This window comes from Anabas testudineus, chromosome 18 (assembly GCF_900324465.2).
Source record: "Anabas testudineus chromosome 18, fAnaTes1.2, whole genome shotgun sequence".
In the NCBI taxonomy this organism is placed as follows: Eukaryota; Metazoa; Chordata; class Actinopteri; order Anabantiformes; family Anabantidae; genus Anabas; species Anabas testudineus.
Window position 1 is genome coordinate 12,319,428 of NC_046627.1, and position 18,908 is coordinate 12,338,335.

The following is an 18,908-nucleotide window of genomic DNA, read 5'->3' on the forward strand; positions in this document are numbered from 1 at the left end:
CTTATGTACCACTGCCCTTTTGGCTGCCCTTTTAGCTACACCTGCCCTGCATGCAGCTCATCATGTGGATTGGGTGTCTTCACTAAATCAGAATTTCAGCAAAGTTACTTTTGTATCTGCGAATGTTAGGCTAAGCTGAAACAATACAGCACACATTTTCATTATCAATAGCTTGTGTCAGTGTCAAAAAAAAGTCTTGAAGAAAAAAGCCTGTAGTCATTTAAGTCTAACCAATTGTGGCAATGAAAACCTCAGGACTGTATTGAAGTATACTATTTGAGTGTGCATACTCTTCACCAGGTTTAATTCTTCCACAAAAATAAGAGATGAGTTTGACCTGCTTGTTACCGCTGCGGAGTTTCGGGAACTCTGTTTGCTCTTTTCACCGAAACACATGCTGAAGTATCATCTCACACAGTCAGAGTAAAACCACAACTACAAACTGAACTCTGCCGTGTTGTAAACCACACTGGCAGATCATCATCTGTTTCCTTTTTATCCTCATGTTTACCTGCACATGATGTGAAAGAGTGTGAGACACATTTACACAAAGTTTGTGGTTTAGTGTCACCAGTTAATCTAACATGCACGTCTTTTTAGGATGGTGGGAGGAAGTTTACTTACGCAGCCACAGGGAGAATATACAAAACAACCACACCACTGTGCCACCCTCCAGCTGATTCTATCCCTTTTAAATTCAATGTCTCACCAGACCCACCTAGTTTGTAATCCAGAACTTGTTTATGTGTTGTTCTTTATAACATATTAGAATTTAACATGATTGGTCTGTTCAGGGTTTAACCTTCTTATAATAAGGTCGATAAATATACTGTAAATCTAACCAAACTTTAATTGTTGTCCCTCTCACACTTTATACATTAATGAGACTCATCAAAAGTCATAGAGGAGTGATAAAGCACGGGTTTTCATTGCTGAAGTGTCTGACATTTAGTCCGGGTCAGTTTCATGTTCTTTGTTTACAAATGCTATTTGTATTTGAGTTCATTAGTGGTAGCAGCACGACTTTGACTTGATGACCTATTTTTTTTAAGAGGGTGAGTGTCTGAGGTAGTGAGAAGTGTTAGTAGAATTAATGGCTGCGAACAGGAAAGCGCTTATACTTGTTAATAACAATAGACTGAACGTGTGTGTACAGTATGTGTAACTAGTAAGTGTAACTGTTTCAGTAACACTGTAAGTACGAAAGTCATTTCTACAGCCTGAGCTTCTTATTTGTTTATCAGTCTAATCATATTTGGTCCCTCCTTCAAGTCACATGAGATTATCAGGTCATATATATAGGTATATATTTTTATTTAAGTTGGGTTGACACAATTTCTCACAACACAGACGTACTGAACCTGGACTAGAAGAACAGCATTGTAGAAGAACGGCAATGTCTTCACTCTGCCTAGTGCTGTGTAAGTGTTTTGACTTAAGTATATTTTGTCTTTTTTTTTTATCTATTTAAATCAAGTTAGCTGACCATTTCATGCGTAAGTGGATCTCCTGGTTCTATAGTCACTCAAGATCATCCAGACTCAAAGAATCTTTAAACACTAGCTGCACATGCAGCCTCATCCAAATGTTCTGTCTCTGAACTTCTTTGCAAGAAGAATTTCCAATTGCTCCCTTAGTAAAAACTGTGATTCAAAATCTTTTTGCAATTAATGCAGCTAAGACTCATGGGCACGTTTAAACAAACAGAAACACTTCTCAGATGTGATTGAATGTGGTTCTCATTGAACAAGAAGTGCTGCTGCAACAACTCTTTGCTCGCAGCTTCAGCAATGATGCACATGAAGGGACGTTCACCGACTGTGTAGTTTACACACAGGCAGTCGTGCAGAATAAAATTAAAGTCTTATCTGTTCAGTCTGATCTGTACAGTATTGAGAATTCATGTTGATTTAGCCTGAGAACGTGTTGGTCTGGATACTAGAAGAACTGCAAGCAATGTGAATAAAATGTGAATGCTGACTGGCACCTTTGGCTGCATCAGATGTTCGGAATTCAATTGATTGCTTTGATTGCAATTGATGTTTGTTGATTTTGTCATTTAAAACAGTGGAAACTGTGTGTAAACCCGACAGTGAACAGTTATGATCTGTGATATATTATAATGCATTATGCTCTGCGCGTGTTCAATCTATACAGTTGTGTTATCTGACCTGTGGCACAATGGTTTGCATGGAAGGATCCTAACTTCTTACCTTGTCCTTGTTCTCTCCTGTCGACCATTTACTATTCATTTATTTACTTATTACTATTTACTGTTAGGAGACGTGTAAAGAGGAATACATAGAAACCAATGAACCAATAAAACTAACAGTATAAACATAAAGCAGCAACAAAAATCTAAATTTGCTCTTTTCCACATCAGAAAGATCAGACTTTCAGAGCGCAACACAGCTCATTGTGCTGGCTCCACTCAGATCGACTTCTGCAACGACTTACTGACGGGTTTACAGGCATACACCATCAAACCCCTCCAGATGAACCAGAATGCAGCAGCACGTCTCATTTTTGATCAGCCAAAAAGGTCACACGTTACACCACTTTCTGATCTTTGCACCGGCTTCCTGCAGCTGCTGCGTCAGGTTCAAAGACCTAACTCCTGTCTACAAAGTGGTCAACTCAAGAGCACCAGCTGAACTCCCTCATCATCATGTATATGTGTGTGTCTCATTTATTGATGATTCAAGAACAGAGCATGCTCACTAACATCAATGATTGTGTCCCCTTTGAGGCCAATAACACAAACTATGCTGCTTGTTTTTGTGTGAGGCACTTTCTGCTTGGTGATGAGAAGACAGGAAAAGGGTAGAGGGTGTTTTTAACAGGACGGTGCAGGACAGCAGGAATCTTCAGCTCTACAACAAGCAGCAAATGCAACATGCAAAACCAGATTCATTCAGCCCACGTGAACGGCACATTTAGCTCGACGCTTTCCGCTAAACGTGATGTCATGGTTGTGACATCTCAGCAGTCATAATTTCAGTCCCTGTTGTGACCAATAAGGCCAATCACAATGATTTGTCACTTGTTTTTTTGGAAACGGATTTTGACTCATTCAACCACGTCTTATGGGAACTGATATTACTATTGTTTCCTTCTCCCCTTTTTGATGAGCACAGAAAAAGGGGCAGGAAGTTTGCAGCATCAGACACTAAATCATAGTGAAGATTCTGTGCATACACACTCACCTGCGTGTTGCCAAGGAAACTATGACTTGTCCCATCAAAACATTTATTGGCAAAACCCCAAGCCAGAGATGGAACTGAGTGTACTGTAAGCTAACCTGCATATTTGAGGTTACATTTTTTAAAGTTGCAACAGAGGAACTGAAACCCCTGCAATGACTGTATTAATATTAAACATACGTAGTCATGAATCAATCCCACCCTCTCTTAAACCATGAGACTTCTCATCAAGACTTCTCATCTCACCACTGTCATGTCTCAAAGGACACGACTCCACATAGATTTGAATTTTAAAGACAAGCTAGACTCATCTTCCTTTGCAAGAAGCAGTTCAATGGCTCTTTTTAAGCAAACACAAACACCTGAGCTGACGTTTTTTTGTTTTTTATTTGTTTCAGTTCTTCTGTTTGAACCTGCGGCTGCCACACTGGTCATCAGTCCCAACAGAGCTCAGTTCTTCCGCTACGAGCAAATCACTCTGAGCTGTGACGAGTCAGAGGGGTCAGTGATGAGAAGCACTGTCTCTCAGACATCTCAGCCATGTGAGGGCGGCTTCGGAGACCAAACCAAGACCTCCTGCATCCTGAAGAATGTCTACCCGTCAGACAGTGGCGTGTACTGGTGTGAGTCAAAGTGGGTGATGAGCAACAAGGTCAACATCACTGTGACAGGTATGCTTGAGTTTTTAATCACAGTATTTATACTTTGACAAGGGGAATTTAACCACTCCGTGTAGCTTGATGGCCAAAGAGGAAACTCACATGTTTATGAAAATGAAAGAAGAGTTCATGTTTGAATGTGGAAAGCATCTTCTTTAACCAGTCAGCAGAATCATAATCCTTCTTTGTCAATTAAACCTGGCTGCTCTCACAGCAAATACTTGAACTTGACTAGTTTTCCAACACATGTACAATAACTAATTTAACCTGTTGTCTGCCAGATGGACACTGCTGTGCCACTAGTTGACATTTATGTGGCTTGTAAAACACAGTCCTGGTAGAATAAAGAGAGAGAAGAGAGATTGGAGATTAAATATGGAGATTATTGAGAATTAATTAGTTTTACTCTTTTATATTTCAGCTGGTAATGTGATCCTGGAGAGCTCTGCACGTCCTGTGACAGAGGGAAGTGAAGTAACACTTAAATGTTCCTACAGGAAAAGATATGAATCAGAGTCTACATCAGAGTTCGAAGCTGTGTTCTTCAAAAATGATGCTTTCGTAGGTAAAGCTACTGGTGAATTAACGAGAAACGCTCAGGAAGGTTTCTACAAGTGTGAACACCCCACAGAAGGAGAGTCACCAAAGAGCTGGCTGTCTGTGACAGGTGATTGATAACGATGCACAGTTTACTGTATGCGGGTTTTCTTTTATCTGCTCAAGAACATGGGTGGATTTTTAGAAGACACCACCTTACCCCTTCAAACCGATTCAAATTGAAACATCTTATAGATGTAGCCATGGTTTAGCAGAACTAAGTTACTCATATTGTCTGTGATCTGTCAGTGATTAGCATTTGAATTATTACATGTATCCAGTATCAGGTTCACACTCACAGACAGGAGCTCCTAGGCCGTGAGGAGGTGTAGCCACATTTACAGTATTTGAGCTTTACTACATAATTAGAAGGTTTGATATCTCATGTTTTCCTTTGTCTTGTCTATTTGTTTTTTCCATCACAGACCCACCTAACCTTGAAAAGGTTGTGAAGACTCCTCCTCCTCCTTCTGCTGCTGCTGCTGCTGCGCCTCCACCCATGTCTCTTACCATGCTGATGTGCATCATCCTGGTGTTCATCCTCTACACTGCAATAATAATAGTGTCTGTGTGTGCGTACCAAAGGTGGACTCGAGGTAAGGGCACTTTTAAAAAGTGGGAGTTGAACCTAAAATACAATAAAAGCTGTGCAATGTTTGTTATTTATTTTATTTTAGATTTTTATTGCTTTCACTGACCAACTTAGATCTACAGTATCTAATATTTGTTTTTTTAGTAGATATATGCTGTTAAAGTTTTCTTAATTCGCTCTTTGAACCAGTAAGAGAAGGTCTTATATATCACATACTGACATAAAAGTATACACACAGCATATACACATTTACGCTTGATGAGACATGTTTACCACTGTGTTTGACCTTTGGCTTTGACATTTGGGCCAAAAAGAGGACTTCCCCTCGATCATAGCATGTGTCTAAGCTACTATCAAGTTGTACATACAACATCTTTAGTTATATGAAGTTATGGTATAACAAATATCTCTTCTCTGTCGTTTCTGCAGTTAAAGCTGAAAGGATTTACGAACACCTCACAATGCAAATGTGAGTCTGAAGAGGAAGCGATGAGAGACGCAGCAGGAGAACAACATATGAGATACAATAGCCAACCTATGATATGCTGATGAATATTAGCCATTATACTATTTTATCTGTATTGCATTTTGTATTATCATGATTTTAGCAAATAACTAGTTGGTGAGCTTGCTCACATTTAAAGCTATAATACATATGCAACTAAGAGTAGCTGCAGTCCTAGCTTGAGACTTACAATCAATCGATCCCTCCCTCTCTCTCTGCCCCACTACACCAGGTATTAGCCATCATCAGTCGATAAAGCTGCGAAACTCAATCAAATCAAGCAGAAGTCATTAATGCACTCTGATTGGTTAGAAGGGTGAGCCTCACTCAATAATGTCTATGAGTAAATGTCTCTACACTGCTTCCTGTGGTTGTGTGTGACTTTACAGGAGGCAGAAAGGCATCTCTGAACAAATTTTAGTGCATATTTTTATGAAGGAAGAAAAAAAATAAATAAAAGATACACAGTGTAGCATTAAGCATTAAAGGCAGCTGGACTGGAGCTTTATGCTTAAAAAGTCATTTTAATCCTAATAAGCTGGATGATGTATTACAGTGTTTCCGTTGTTTTTTGATGATGCAATGACATTTAATTGTCTTTTAAGGAATGTATTTTTATATCCTATTTTATTTTTGTCTTTCATTAAGTGTTTTTGATTAGAGTTTTGCTCCAATCACTAGCATTACTGCTCACATGCTCATTATTACTGACAAGCCAACATTTAGCCTCTTAACTATGCCCATAGTAGAGTAACATGTAGCATGCTGACAATGGCTATTTATTACATAACAATGTCAGTTTTGAAGTTATTCTTTCCCAAATCTGTATTGGAATTTAAGTTATGATTGATTATCTATGATTTATTTACTGATTGTTGTGATAAAATCATCACAGATTAATTTCTAGATCATGAAAACAAACTGATCCCAGTCAGGATTTGATTTACTGTGACTAGTAACACAAACTGCATTAAAAGCTTGTTATTTATGTGTCCCTCATGCATTGTGAACCCAAAATCAGATAGTTTTGGAGCAGAATACTGCTGTAAATAACCACAGTCAAACTGCTTACATGCTGTAAAGGTAAACTAATAAATTGTAATTGTGTAATAATATTGTACACAACATTGACAGTCACCATACATACACACACCAGAACAGAAGCAAAGAGCCACTAAACCTTCAAAAGGCCCAATTCAACGTCACCTCTTCAGCTGCCCTAACATGGAGTTTGTTGCATTCATTGAAAGACCCCTGACAAATGCACTGATAGGAATCTTTTCCAAGTAAAGCAGTGCAAAGTGAGTTGTTTATGTTGCTGAACTGAGAACATACCAGAACATAGATAAATTGGTTCTAATCTTTTAATAAACATTGTTTTATGTTTGGTTCCCACCAAAGTCAGACAGAAGATTTTCCATTACGAGGTACATGTTGGGCAAGTAGGATCAGATTTTTAAGTTTTTTTTTTAATTATTGACTTTAAAATGTTCTTCCTTTACCAAAAAAAAAAACATCACAATCACAATTGAACAGTACTTACTACACATAGTGGGTAGAATACTTTCATAACTTTGTTTTTATGGGCAATTTGACAGATCACTAGGATTTGGCCTTACCCAGGCGCGTACTGAGACAATGCACAACTACAGTGCATTGTTTTGCACCTTATTAGCCTTGAAGATGGTTTTGTCAAGATGTACCTGTTCACAACACGTCTGTAATTCAATCTCACTGTTTTACAAACTCCTATTAAATAAGAGTGTTTCCTGTTCTCTCACATGAGAGGTGAGGTGTTACTTTCCACCTCTCTGGATCTGCATCATCCTTATCACACATTAAGAAGTTTAATGTGAAGAAGTGACTTACCTGCTGTGTTTCTTACATAATGCTACGAAGATGACAAGAACAACAAGACCACAACCGACTCTGTTAAGTGTGGCGATGACTGAGCTGTGGGGATTTTGAATAACGTCTTTGTTATTTACATTACACAATAGCTTTTTATGTGTGTTTAATCAGTGCTCTAAACATCCCATAACCCATCACTAGATCTCATGGAATTGATCTGTGCTTTATTTTTGAAATGCCACAAGGACCAATCTATAGTTTGGCAACAGGATGATTTAGGTGACCGTGTGAGAGAGTAGTAGTAGTACTCTGCAACATCCAGACAAAATGCTGCTCTTGAAAAGCTGATTAATCTGAAAAATGTTGCAACATGTCTGCGGTCATGACAAGGCCCTAAGCAACAGCAACTACAGCCAAATGAAGGCGTAGGTAGTTCTGGGTTAGCAGCCAAACATTGGATAAGGGAAATATGGACGAGAGTAGGGGCTGCGGGGCGAAGAGAACACACGTTTGTAAAACAACACGTTCCAAATGTTTGGTGCCAGCTTCTTGTTTGGTTTCTTTTGAGCTGCCTGAGTTTGGTTTCCTTATATGCTGAACTAACCCATTTGTGTCCACCTATAAACCATGTGAGTCTATGCAGATCTTATCAGGATATTTATTTCTGTTTCTGTGTTCACACTCACACTCGCCGACACAGTTTCCTTTGAAATTAGAATTGAAGAACTGAAAGTCTACAAGCAGATAAAAGACAACATCGTAAAATCATGGTTATGCCTTCAGTCTGCCTAATACTGTGTAAGTAATTGGATCTTTAACTGTTTGACTAAATATATTTGTGTTGGCTCACTGTTTTTAATTTAATTTGTTCAGGTTTTCTTCTATAAAAATGGTTTAAACATCACGTTGAACTGTTCTGCAGACTGAAACAGTTTGATGGTTCACTTTGTACAATGAGAAACTACATTAAATGATATAACGTGATAATAAACTCTATGATAATTGTCATTGAGACAAAGCACGACGTCACAGCAACTGCAACAGGACTGCAGCCTGTACTAACCGGTGTAGACACTGGAGAAACTATAGTAGTGAAATGTTTTGTCCAATTATTGGTTTACAAAAGTGTCGCTTTCCATGTAAAAACTTAACATAAATATCAGACAAATCTCAATTTTGAATTCATGGCTTTTGACATAGTAGTTTGTTGAAGTTTATAGTCTTCACTCTACTTACTCCACAGTCTCCACGTTTGAGAAGTAAACAAGAGTTCAGTAAAGTCACGATAAAACAGCGAAGTAACAATGAATTATGTAAGTGTGAATGCAGTGAAAAGGGCCAAAGGCTTTTTTTTATGTGCAGTGCTTAGACTAGTATAGTATATACTACTACTCATACTGTTATAGTGTAATACTAATACTGTCTGGTTGTGGAGTGCTCACTAACCCAGTGTGGGCAATTTGGTTTCCTCCAACAGATACGCCGTTCATGCACTGTGTCATAATTTTTGGGCAGATAGGTTAAGTTCATTTAGTCTATTTTATTTGGGATTCCAGTTTGTTTGGATTAGAGGGTGAATAATTGGTTGTCAAGCTAAAATAGCACACGTCCTCAGACAGGAAGCGTGTCAGACAGACCTGTTACAGAGGTAAGCGCAACACACATCATTGTCTTGTTGCATTGTGATTGCAGTTTAGTTGAATATGATAAGTATAAACAGACTGATTAGTATTTTCCAATTTAACCACTAATCCCTGGAGAAGCAGAGATGGCAGCACCGACAGCTCGCCACATGCCTTGCTGCAGGATTTCCAAAAACATTAGAGTTATATCCTCAGAAAGCATTTTTTATGTGGTCATAATTCTAAATCATTTAAGAAATTATTAATAAATAATGCATGAAAGGATGAGGGTGGTTAGAATATCCTAGCATATCCTATAGGATAGCTGTGAATGGTTGCATGTCTGTGTTTGTGACTCTGTGTGTGACAGATAAGGGGAAAAGCCATAAAAGACAATGATGGGTGTTGGTCTTTGACATAACTTTTACTTAGAAAGTTGAGAAATGACTGTCTCCTAAAAACTCCATTACCATCAAACCTAACAGCAATCTCAAAGCAACAACACCATAACAAGTGTTGCACTTATCTCCGTGACAGGTCTGTCTGAAACGCTTCCTGTCTGACGATGTGACACTACTGTTTTAGCTCAACACCCAATTTTAAAGCTGTGAACATACAGTATGTTTAGCTGCTCTTACAGGTAGGAAGATGATTTATGTTATTTCTTGTACATAAGTGGTACAAATAGAAACTGTAAAACCTGCTGCACCAATCACAGTTTAAAAAACATTGTGTTTTGCTCCTAAAGAGGAAAAAGAAAACCGCAAAAGAAGTTTCCACTGTTATTTCTGATTTAACACTTAAAGACAAGGTTTTTGCAAGTTTGCCTCTTCATATGTTTATATTTTCCTATATTTAGGGGGTAATGCCACAAAGCAAAGCACCGTGTGACTGGAGCTCCAACAGTTTCACCAGAGTATTATGTTTTCCAGAATCCCACCCTGTGGCATGGAGAGCAACTGCCACGGGTTCACCGTTCCAAAGAGACCTATTTTTTGCTGACAGGAATTTTAGCTGAATGTTTTCCATTATGTTTCCCAGCACCTGCCAAGAGTTTTTCATCTGAAGCGGCAAACAGCAGCAGCTCTGTGTCTTGCTGTTTGCCCCTTTACCAAGGCCTCACCGCTCTGAGCTATTTCTGACTGCCAACGGTGCGCCTGCACATTTGCCACATTTCAGTTTCCTTCATGGTTTTTGAGGTGTGTTTGCAGCTGAAATGGAGCAGGATGTTAATGTTGTTAATGCACTAACCATTTCCTGACCAACAGCTGCTGGATGAAAAAAAATCACTTTTAGATTATTTGAGTGGTTTATCTCACCTTTTAAAGAATAATGTCGATCTCTGTTTATTTACACAACTGAGGTCACATTACTGGTAAAATCCATGGTGCCGACAACAATACTGCTTAATCATCAGAAAGTTGCTGCTGATTGTAAAATCGACTTTGTGCTAAAACAGCACACCTCAATTTACTTTACTATGAGTTTTGTCTTTCTCTCTCTATGAGTTTCCCTTGCAGTTACATTTCAAAAGAACCTATACAGGGCCGTTCTAATAGGCTGTATGAAGTCACTACACACCCTCCCCCCTCTACAACAAGCCAATAAAACACTATCAAAAATCTGATTCTAAACACATCCATCACATCAAACCTCATCTTTCTTTGCACCTACAGCTGCCACACTGAGCGTCATACCCAACAGATCTCAGTTCTTCCGCTATGAGCACTTCACTCTCAGATGCGAGGTGCCGGGGGTGTTGAGCAACTGGACAGTGAGGAGAAACACGTCCTCCAAGATAGCCGAGCCATGCGAGGGAGGCTTTGGAGACCTACAAAATTCCTCTTGCATCATGAAGAACACCTACCCATCAGACAGCGGAGTGTACTGGTGTGAATCAGATGGAGGGGAGGAGCTCAGCAACGCTGTCAACATCACAGTGACTGGTACGGTTGTAGTTTCCTTCTGTCTTTACACTCTATTAGCCAACAAATGGACTATAATCATTCATACATACTGTATAATACACATATAATATGCTCCTATAGCCACAATAAAATAACCACAAAACTGTTTTCCCTGGTAATGTACTTAAACCACTCAGAGATTAGATCTGAAGATGATTCAGTATGAAGCAGTACCATTTTTTTATTCCAGCTGGTAAAGTGATCCTGGAGAGCCCCGCACTTCCTTTGACTAAGGAAGATGAAGTGACATTTCATTGTACTTACAAGGGAAGATATGAAGCGCAATCTAGATCAAATTTCAACACTACGTTCTACAGAAATGATGTTCTCATCAGAAGTGAGCTTCAAGGACACATGACTGTCAAAGCTCAGGAAGGTTTCTACAAGTGTCAACACCCGAAAGAAGGAGAGTCCCCAGTGAGTTGGCTGGCTGTGACAGGTGACATGTCCTGCTCTGTATATGCCTTTGTTGGTCGTAGGTCCAATTTGTGACTGGAGCAATGTCTCAATCTGTTTTACAAAGACATGAATTGAAAGTGAATTTTATGAGTGTCTCGTTTCCTGTGTGAACCAGCAGCTCCCAAACTGAGCATAAGTCCCAACAGATGTCATTTCTTTGAACATGAGCACATCACTCTGAGCTGTGACGTGTCAGGGGCTTCCAGCCGCTGGACAGTGAAGAGGAATACGTCCTCCAAGATATCCGAGTCATGCGAGGGAGGCTTTGGAGATCCACACAGGTCCTCTTGCATCCTGAAGGACGTCGGCCCATCAGATAGCGGAGTTTACTGGTGTGAGTCAGAGGGAGGGAAGGAGCTCAGCAACGCTGTCAACATCACAGTAAGCGGTATGTTGAGTCAGCATTTATACAAACTATGTTTAGAGGGACAGAGCTGGGACAGCTGACCTGATGATATGAATCCTCAATTCCAGGCTAAAAATGTATCACGTTTTGCATTCCCTGACAAAATTGGGCCTCACATCTTCGTAAAAGTTTTTCAGACTGTGCTCTTCTGTGAACGCTCATTAATCCTGTCATTTTTGGATTTTGTGTTTCTCCCTCACAGTCAAATATAAGGTTTTAAGTGTCTCTGCAACTCCTCCTACTTGTCCTCCCCTTATGTCTCTTCCCACGCTGCTGTGTATCGTCCTGGTGTTGATCCTCTACACTGCTATAATAATAGTGTGTGTATATGCATACAGAAGGTGGATTCGAGGTAAGATCACAATAATAAAAAAAAAAAAATACATATAATTAAATGGGCCCAAAAGTGGATCAGCCCACTGCAAAATTTCCCTGTGGGCTAGATCATCAGTCCATCTCTCCCTGGGCCATGAACCAAAACTATGTAAAAGCATCAAGAAGTCAAGACAGACAAAGACTCGTTTTATGTTGTTGTTGCTCTATTTTTTCGTCTTTTTAAACTCACAATGAACAGAAAAAAAAAAAAAAGGGAACAGTAAAGGAGTTTTCTAGCTCAATGAACCCTGACTGACTGGCACAGAATCAACTGTTGTGCTAATGCTTCCAAGAAAAATGTGAGCAGAATGTAATTTGTTTTTGGGGGGCAAAGTCCACAAGATCCAGGAGGTGAGAAAACAGGGCTGAGGAGCAGGGCTAGGCACAGGCTGGGAAAAGACAATGATCCAACCGTGGGGAGAGGACTGAGGAGTTTTTGTAGGTAGAGGGGAACAGAGCCAATATGCAACTAATGTCTGGGAGAGCAGAGAGAGAAGTGGCTGGTGGGTGGAGATCAGAGGGAGAGAGGAGGAAAACCCACAGTTGGGCAGGTGCCAGGCTGAAACGATGACACACAATACATTAAACATCAATGATACCTTCCTCAATCTCAGCACAACTTTTTATTGTTTAAAAGAAAAACAAATTAAATTAATGAAAAACACTTCACCACTGAATCTCTCTCTCTCCTCTGCTCTTCCTGTAGCTCGGGCTGAAAGAAGAATTTATGAACAGCTCACTCTGGCATGATGAGGACGGATGAAGATGGAACAAACAGCAGAACAGCTTGAACATGACATGCTGAACCACAGTATATCACCTGTTGACTCTTTTCTATGTTGCATTAGCCAATTAGCAATTCAATATATGCCTACATAAAATATCTAAAGCAACTATGTATGGTGTTGAAAAAATTCCCTGGTTCCTGCATCTGTGTAAATGTGCCGTTTTCTTTAAAATGCCAACTAACAAAAATACTTTTTAAGACATACAGTACTGTGCAAAAGTATCTTTTTTTTTTTCTTTGGTTTGGCAGTGCTATTATATATATATACCTATTTATTTTGTAGTCAGTTGATTAGAATACAGCTAGTGTACATAGGAAATAGGTTCACAGCAATAAAAAAAAAAAAAAACACAAAAATATCAGAATAAACATGTTTGTTTTAACATTATGTGACAAATAAGTGTAACCTCTGGTCAATGACAAAAACAGAAGTAAAAGATCTGATGAGCAGTTTTTCCAGAGTTCCTTCTTTGAAAGATCAGAAGTCCAGCAAGGACCTGGTTCAGCATCTGGCAGCTTCATGTGGATGCCAAGTTGGTCCTTCTGCAGCCTAACGAAACTTGACTAGAAATGTTTATGTGGAAAGGCAAAAGCCAAAAAAACAAACAAAAAAAGCAAATGGTGCCCTAGGGCTTTTGTGGAGTACTGTATTTTTTCTATTCCTTTCTAATTCTCTTTCAGTTACAGTGTCAATCATTGACTCGGCATGCTGATGTTAATGTAATGCAAGTAGCCGAGACATTTTCCAAGGACATCTTGATCACAGCTTTTACCTTTTGTGCCCTCTGCTGTTGGGTTTGAGACGAGGTGCAGTTAATGTTAATCTCAGATCCTCTCTCTCTGTGAAGTCCAAGACTGAACAGAGTTTCTGCAGAAGCAATTAAGATCCTTTAGCCACCAGGTACCTGTCTGTATTCGGCAGACTTTCACAGTTGGAGTAATCTCCACCAAGCTCGTGTTCATGATTTAGTTCACATTTTGTACAGCAAAACTCTGGTGATTTAACTACGATATATAACTTTATGATATATGATACGTAATGACAGCATAACAACAAACAGGGCAAGAAAATCTACCTGAATGCTTCTACTAATGGAAAGGGAACAACATTCACGTGTATATATACACACAGTTGTAACCATGATTGGGAGACTTTTAACCATCCAATCTACAGCTGTCCCTGATGACAACAAACCTATCAAGTTCAATCAACGTAAGTCACATAAGTCTTTGTTTTGTTTGCATTGATACTGTATCACATACCTACATACATACATGGGAAGGTAATTGACAAATATGACACAAATAAATCCTGCAAATGTGTTAACCTGCAAGCAATATGTGTTACAAATATGGGCACGGGACAAACAAGTACAAAACAAAGGGTTTATTAACTAAAAAATCCCGTCCAAATAAAGGGGACACAGGGAAAACTAAACAAGACAGAGTGAAACTAAACGAGCATGGATAATAATGAAGCAAAGTAACAACGAAAATACCCACTGCACTGACGCAGGGACAAACTAACTAATAAGCAGACATACAAAGTATCAGATATCAAGGCTCTATGCAGACAAAAAGACAAACCAACATACAAAACTAAATACAAACTACCAAACAAAAAAAAGCTGCTCAAAGGCAGGCAAAATTACTAACATACAAAGTAGCAACAAAAACCAAAGCACTGAATGCAAAACCAAACACAAACAAACTCACTAATGAAACAAAGTAACAATCAAAAATGAATGCACTCAAGCAGACAAAAAAAAACGAACGTACACACTAGACATACAAAGTAACAACAAAAAGTCACTGCCAAGGCGGGCAACCTACTTACAAACTAAACAAACAAGGCCAACAAACTAACAAAATGCAGAGTCCAAAATGAATCCCAAAGCAGCAACAAACAAAAAGACTGAGGAGACAAACAGGTGAAATGAATCAGTCAGTAATGAGCCTGGTGAGTGGAGGAAGGGAAAGTCTGTATACAGGCAAACAGGAAGTGGCAGGAGAACAGGGTGAGAGCAGGTAACAAACAAAAACAAAACCAACAGAATAGGGACCAAAGGGAGGAACTATAACAATATGACTCGTCCAATGATGGACTGATTTTACCATGAGCAACCAGTAAATTTTTAACATGGCTGATAAACACACAATTTATATTAAAAAGAGAAGAAGAAAACCAATTATCCAGTGAATTTTAAGATTTTATTCATCAAATATATAATATTAGTAGTTGGTTGTATAGCAACATTTGTCTATATACAGAAGTTCTACAAAACCATAGAAAAAAACTATATTAAAAAAACTGTTCACATCTTAATTATAGTTACTAATAAAGTAAACTTACAAAAAACATTTAAATTCAATACAAATGTATATCTCATATTAACACTTTAGCAGGAAATATAAAGAACAGCCGCATGTTGGCATCAGCTTGAATGCTCAGATCACTGCTCGGTGTTATCTCAGTCTCTGTTCCTCACTTGGATATCTGTGAGGACATAAAGTGAGAACAGAGAATATCAAAAAGACAGTTGAAACTGATTTGTAAAGACACTCTAAACTGCCTGTTTTGACTCTTCTTCTGCTCAGAAAGAACCTGGCACCAAGCACTGTGCTTCGGTCTAGCACATATGGTGTTACACATGGATAATGGTTTTAAGGTTAAAATGAACAATCTTGACTGGTAGGTAAATTATGAGGTGGTAAGAGGTTCACAAGATATTTGTAGTTAACAACTAGGTTAACATAGGGAAGCAAAAATACAGGACTTACTTGTGGCACGTTTCTCCAGCTGAGCTACAGTAGAATAAAGCCAAGACCAACAAGACTAACAACACCTATATTCCAATTGGTACCTAGAAAAACACGAGATGCTGAAATAAGCAGAGTGAGACAATATGTTTTTAAAGCAGCTGTGTTCTAACACAAAGAGAGTCGTTGTCCTAGTGCCCAGAAATGTGTAAGCACTTGCTGCTCTGCTTGTTCCAAAGTCAAAACATTAGGATTTGTGGTCATAAGTCTGTGGTGAAGACGAGGTCAAGAGTTTTTCACAGCATAACACACATAACACCACATAACATTTACTGTTACCATTTCTGAGTTTTTACATGACTTAAAACAAGACTTCTGGGGTTGTCGGGTGCACTAAACATCAGCTGTTCCCCTCCAAGAGACATTTATGGACCTGAAAGATCTGCACTCAAATGGGTTGTGTCAGTTTCTCTGTATCATCTGTGGCGAAATGATAAGAGGATAGTAATGTGCTAATAAAGTTAGCTAAAGTAACCAAACAACCAAAAAGTTAGCATACTGTATGTGACACAATATGTCAGAAGAAGTCCAGGATGAATTGATTAGATCTTTATAGTCAAAGGTCCCATTCTTATCAACACAATATCTCAGGAGTTACAGCTTATCCTAAGACAATAACCTGAGAACTTTCCAACGACCAGAGTACAGAGCAGTCAGATCACAGTGGTGTAAAAAAAAGAGACATAATGGCCGCTTAGTTTTATATAGAATTAGTTCAAAGATATTTACTCACTGCTGCTAGAAGTTGCTTTATCAGGGAGGACAGGACTTGAGTCACTGACTGTTAAAACTGTAAAAGTGTTAAAAACATTAAAATTTGACATCATCATAAGAGGTAGGGAGTGTCACTTGATGCTGGATAAGAATATTTCTAGTTGCTCACATTGAAGTTTTTTTTTTGTTTTTTGTTTTTATTGTAAATATTTATGGCTTTTACAAATGTTATAAAATATATTTTCTTACTGAGGCCACGGATGCTTTCAGAAAATGTAACCAAAAAAGAAAAGTTTAAGGAGATCAATACTGTTTGATAGCACTTTAATGCAATTGATCTTTTATTTCATTATTAATGCACTGGATAACTTCCACTGTAAAACACTGAATTTGTTTGTCAAGAGCTTCATGTTTCTTAAGTGATGACAAAAAAAAAGCATAACAGTGAAATCCTCAGTGTACTTACCAATGAGGTTTAATGAACAACTGGGTGGTGGTAACGTCTCTGTTATAACAGAGCACCTGTATGTCCCAGCATCAGACATCTTTACTCTGAGACTCAGTGAACAATCTCCTAAGGAAAGATTGTTATGGGAAAGAGACGTTCTTCCTTTGTAGTCCTCAATCTGCTCTTCGGGATCATCTGCTTTCTTACGGTACAAATGAACCCCATCTGTATCATTTACCACCCACTCCACTGGTCTCAGGCTGACATCTGTTTGTGGCTCAGTGAAACACGGGAGAATCACCGTCTTATTTGGCTCCGTTTCCACTCTTACATCTGGGCACTTTAACTCAAATTCTGCAGAAAAACAAATGAAAACATCTTCGCAACACATCTGCTTGCACTGATGCAATGATGCATTAACCTCTTCTCCTCTGGTGCCATGTGAAATGTTTGGAAATCAGTCTCAGCTCACCTGCACGCACTGCAGCATTGGTGGACAATACAACCACAGAGCACAGCATCACTGTCAGCCTCACTTTTCCATTATTCCCCATGTTTTAATAACTACACATGAATGGGGGATAATAGTTCTTAGAGCTCTAAAAGTCAAAGCTCCACCTTTGCACATTTAAGCATATTTAATGTGCTCCACCTACAATTTTTTCCATAAGCTTTACTCAAGTTGCAAAACTCCAAGTCCTTCCTGTCATACATCCAAAAAAATGATGAAAAAAAATAAAATTTTGCGGTCACTTGTGTAACTCATCAAGATGAAACTCAAACATCTTAGTTTAATTCTCAATGTTTCTTAAGCCGTTATGCAATTTAAGGAAAATGGGAATGAGGGAGAGCAGGAAGCCCAAAGACGACAGACATCTGGAGCACAGTCATCATCCTGCAGGACAACTGGCGATCAGGAGACTGTGGCTGCAGCTGAGTTGACAGAAATAGACGTGGAAACTTGGCAAACTGAAAGTTTATTTAAGAATCATCACATGCATACTGGGAGTTGATTAATTAAAGCAGAGAGCGAATTGGTGGAGCACATCTGCTCTGTGCTGTTCCCGGTAGGAAGGATGAAGAAATAGTGACAGAAGAACATTTATTTATTTTTTTTTTTTTTTTAAAACACACAAAAAAAGAAAACACACAAGTTTACAAGTGGGCTGCAATCTGTGTAAGTGGCACCACCTACAGACATAACACTGTAATAAAAGCCTGAAGGTAAATAGTTAAAGCATATTTGTAATGGCAGTTCCTGCCAGACTGGACAGCGGAAGACTGAAAAATCTAAACAGCTGCTGAACATTTGTTGATGTGTTAAATAAATAAATGTCAGAACTGAGCAGGAAATTTTAAACAGATGTGATATAGTGGGCGTCAGGGAAATGGAGTGTGTTTTCTGCACATTTCCTTTATGTCTGCACTCTCACCCACTAATAGGGAACGTGAGCTGGGTTTAGACCAGGGGTGTCAAACTCAATTGCACAGGGGGCCAAAATCCAAAACACACTATAGGTCGCGGGCCGAACAGGATAAACATTTATTGAACACACTAAAATTTTTAAAACGTAACTTTTTTTAACATAAACCTTAAATAACTTATAATATTTTGCTCTCTATAAAAATATATCCTGTCTAAATTATACAATTTAGAAATAAAGTAAACATTAAAAGAACAAACATTCAAATTTCTTTAATCTTATGTCTTTTTATATAAAAATAAACTTAAATTTTAAATATCCCAAAAAATTTTACTCCCCAAAAAAATATATCCTGTCAAAATTATACAAATTCAAAATATGAACATGCTGCATAACAAAACCTGGAAATATAAATAAAATTTGTGCTTCTCAGCAATAACAAATCAAATCATTCAGTCTTTGCTCTTCAGTCATTTTAT

At 38.6% G+C, this 18,908-nt stretch overlaps 3 protein-coding genes across 7 annotated transcripts; 2 read left to right on the forward strand and 1 right to left on the reverse strand.

Moving 5' to 3' along the window:
• Positions 1-1,336: 1,336 nt before the first annotated feature.
• On the forward strand, positions 1,337-6,862 carry LOC113168519. Its single transcript, XM_026369589.1, has 5 exons — positions 1,337-1,421; positions 3,602-3,874; positions 4,284-4,529; positions 4,885-5,055; positions 5,481-6,862. The coding sequence occupies exons 1-5, from the start codon at positions 1,397-1,399 to the stop codon at positions 5,522-5,524; spliced, it is 759 nt and encodes a 252-aa protein (XP_026225374.1). The 5' UTR covers positions 1,337-1,396; the 3' UTR covers positions 5,525-6,862.
• Positions 6,863-8,045: 1,183 nt separating this feature from the next.
• Positions 8,046-13,266, forward strand: LOC113168498 (sialoadhesin-like). Of its 4 annotated transcripts, none has more exons than XM_026369542.1 (6): positions 8,049-8,205; positions 10,706-10,975; positions 11,187-11,435; positions 11,571-11,843; positions 12,064-12,213; positions 12,943-13,266. In XM_026369542.1, exons 1-6 carry the CDS (start codon positions 8,175-8,177, stop codon positions 12,984-12,986), a joined length of 1,017 nt encoding a protein of 338 aa, XP_026225327.1. In that variant the 5' UTR covers positions 8,049-8,174; the 3' UTR covers positions 12,987-13,266. The 4 variants fall into 4 exon arrangements, with proteins under 4 accessions (XP_026225329.1, XP_026225327.1, XP_026225328.1 ...); XM_026369543.1 differs by having other exon boundaries at positions 8,051-8,205; positions 11,574-11,843; XM_026369545.1 differs by lacking the exon at positions 8,049-8,205 and adding an exon at positions 9,592-9,669.
• Positions 13,267-14,395: 1,129 nt separating this feature from the next.
• LOC113168543 (V-set domain-containing T-cell activation inhibitor 1-like) lies at positions 14,396-17,716 on the reverse strand. Of its 2 annotated transcripts, XM_026369623.1 has the most exons (5): positions 17,478-17,716; positions 17,024-17,359; positions 16,577-16,633; positions 15,805-15,887; positions 14,396-15,520 (listed from the first exon to the last, which is right to left on the reverse strand). In XM_026369623.1, the coding sequence occupies exons 1-4, from the start codon at positions 17,557-17,559 to the stop codon at positions 15,829-15,831; spliced, it is 534 nt and encodes a 177-aa protein (XP_026225408.1). In that variant the 5' UTR covers positions 17,560-17,716; the 3' UTR covers positions 14,396-15,520; positions 15,805-15,828. The 2 variants fall into 2 exon arrangements, with proteins under 2 accessions (XP_026225408.1, XP_026225409.1); XM_026369624.1 differs by lacking the exon at positions 16,577-16,633 and having other exon boundaries at positions 17,478-17,713.
• Positions 17,717-18,908: the final 1,192 nt, after the last annotated feature.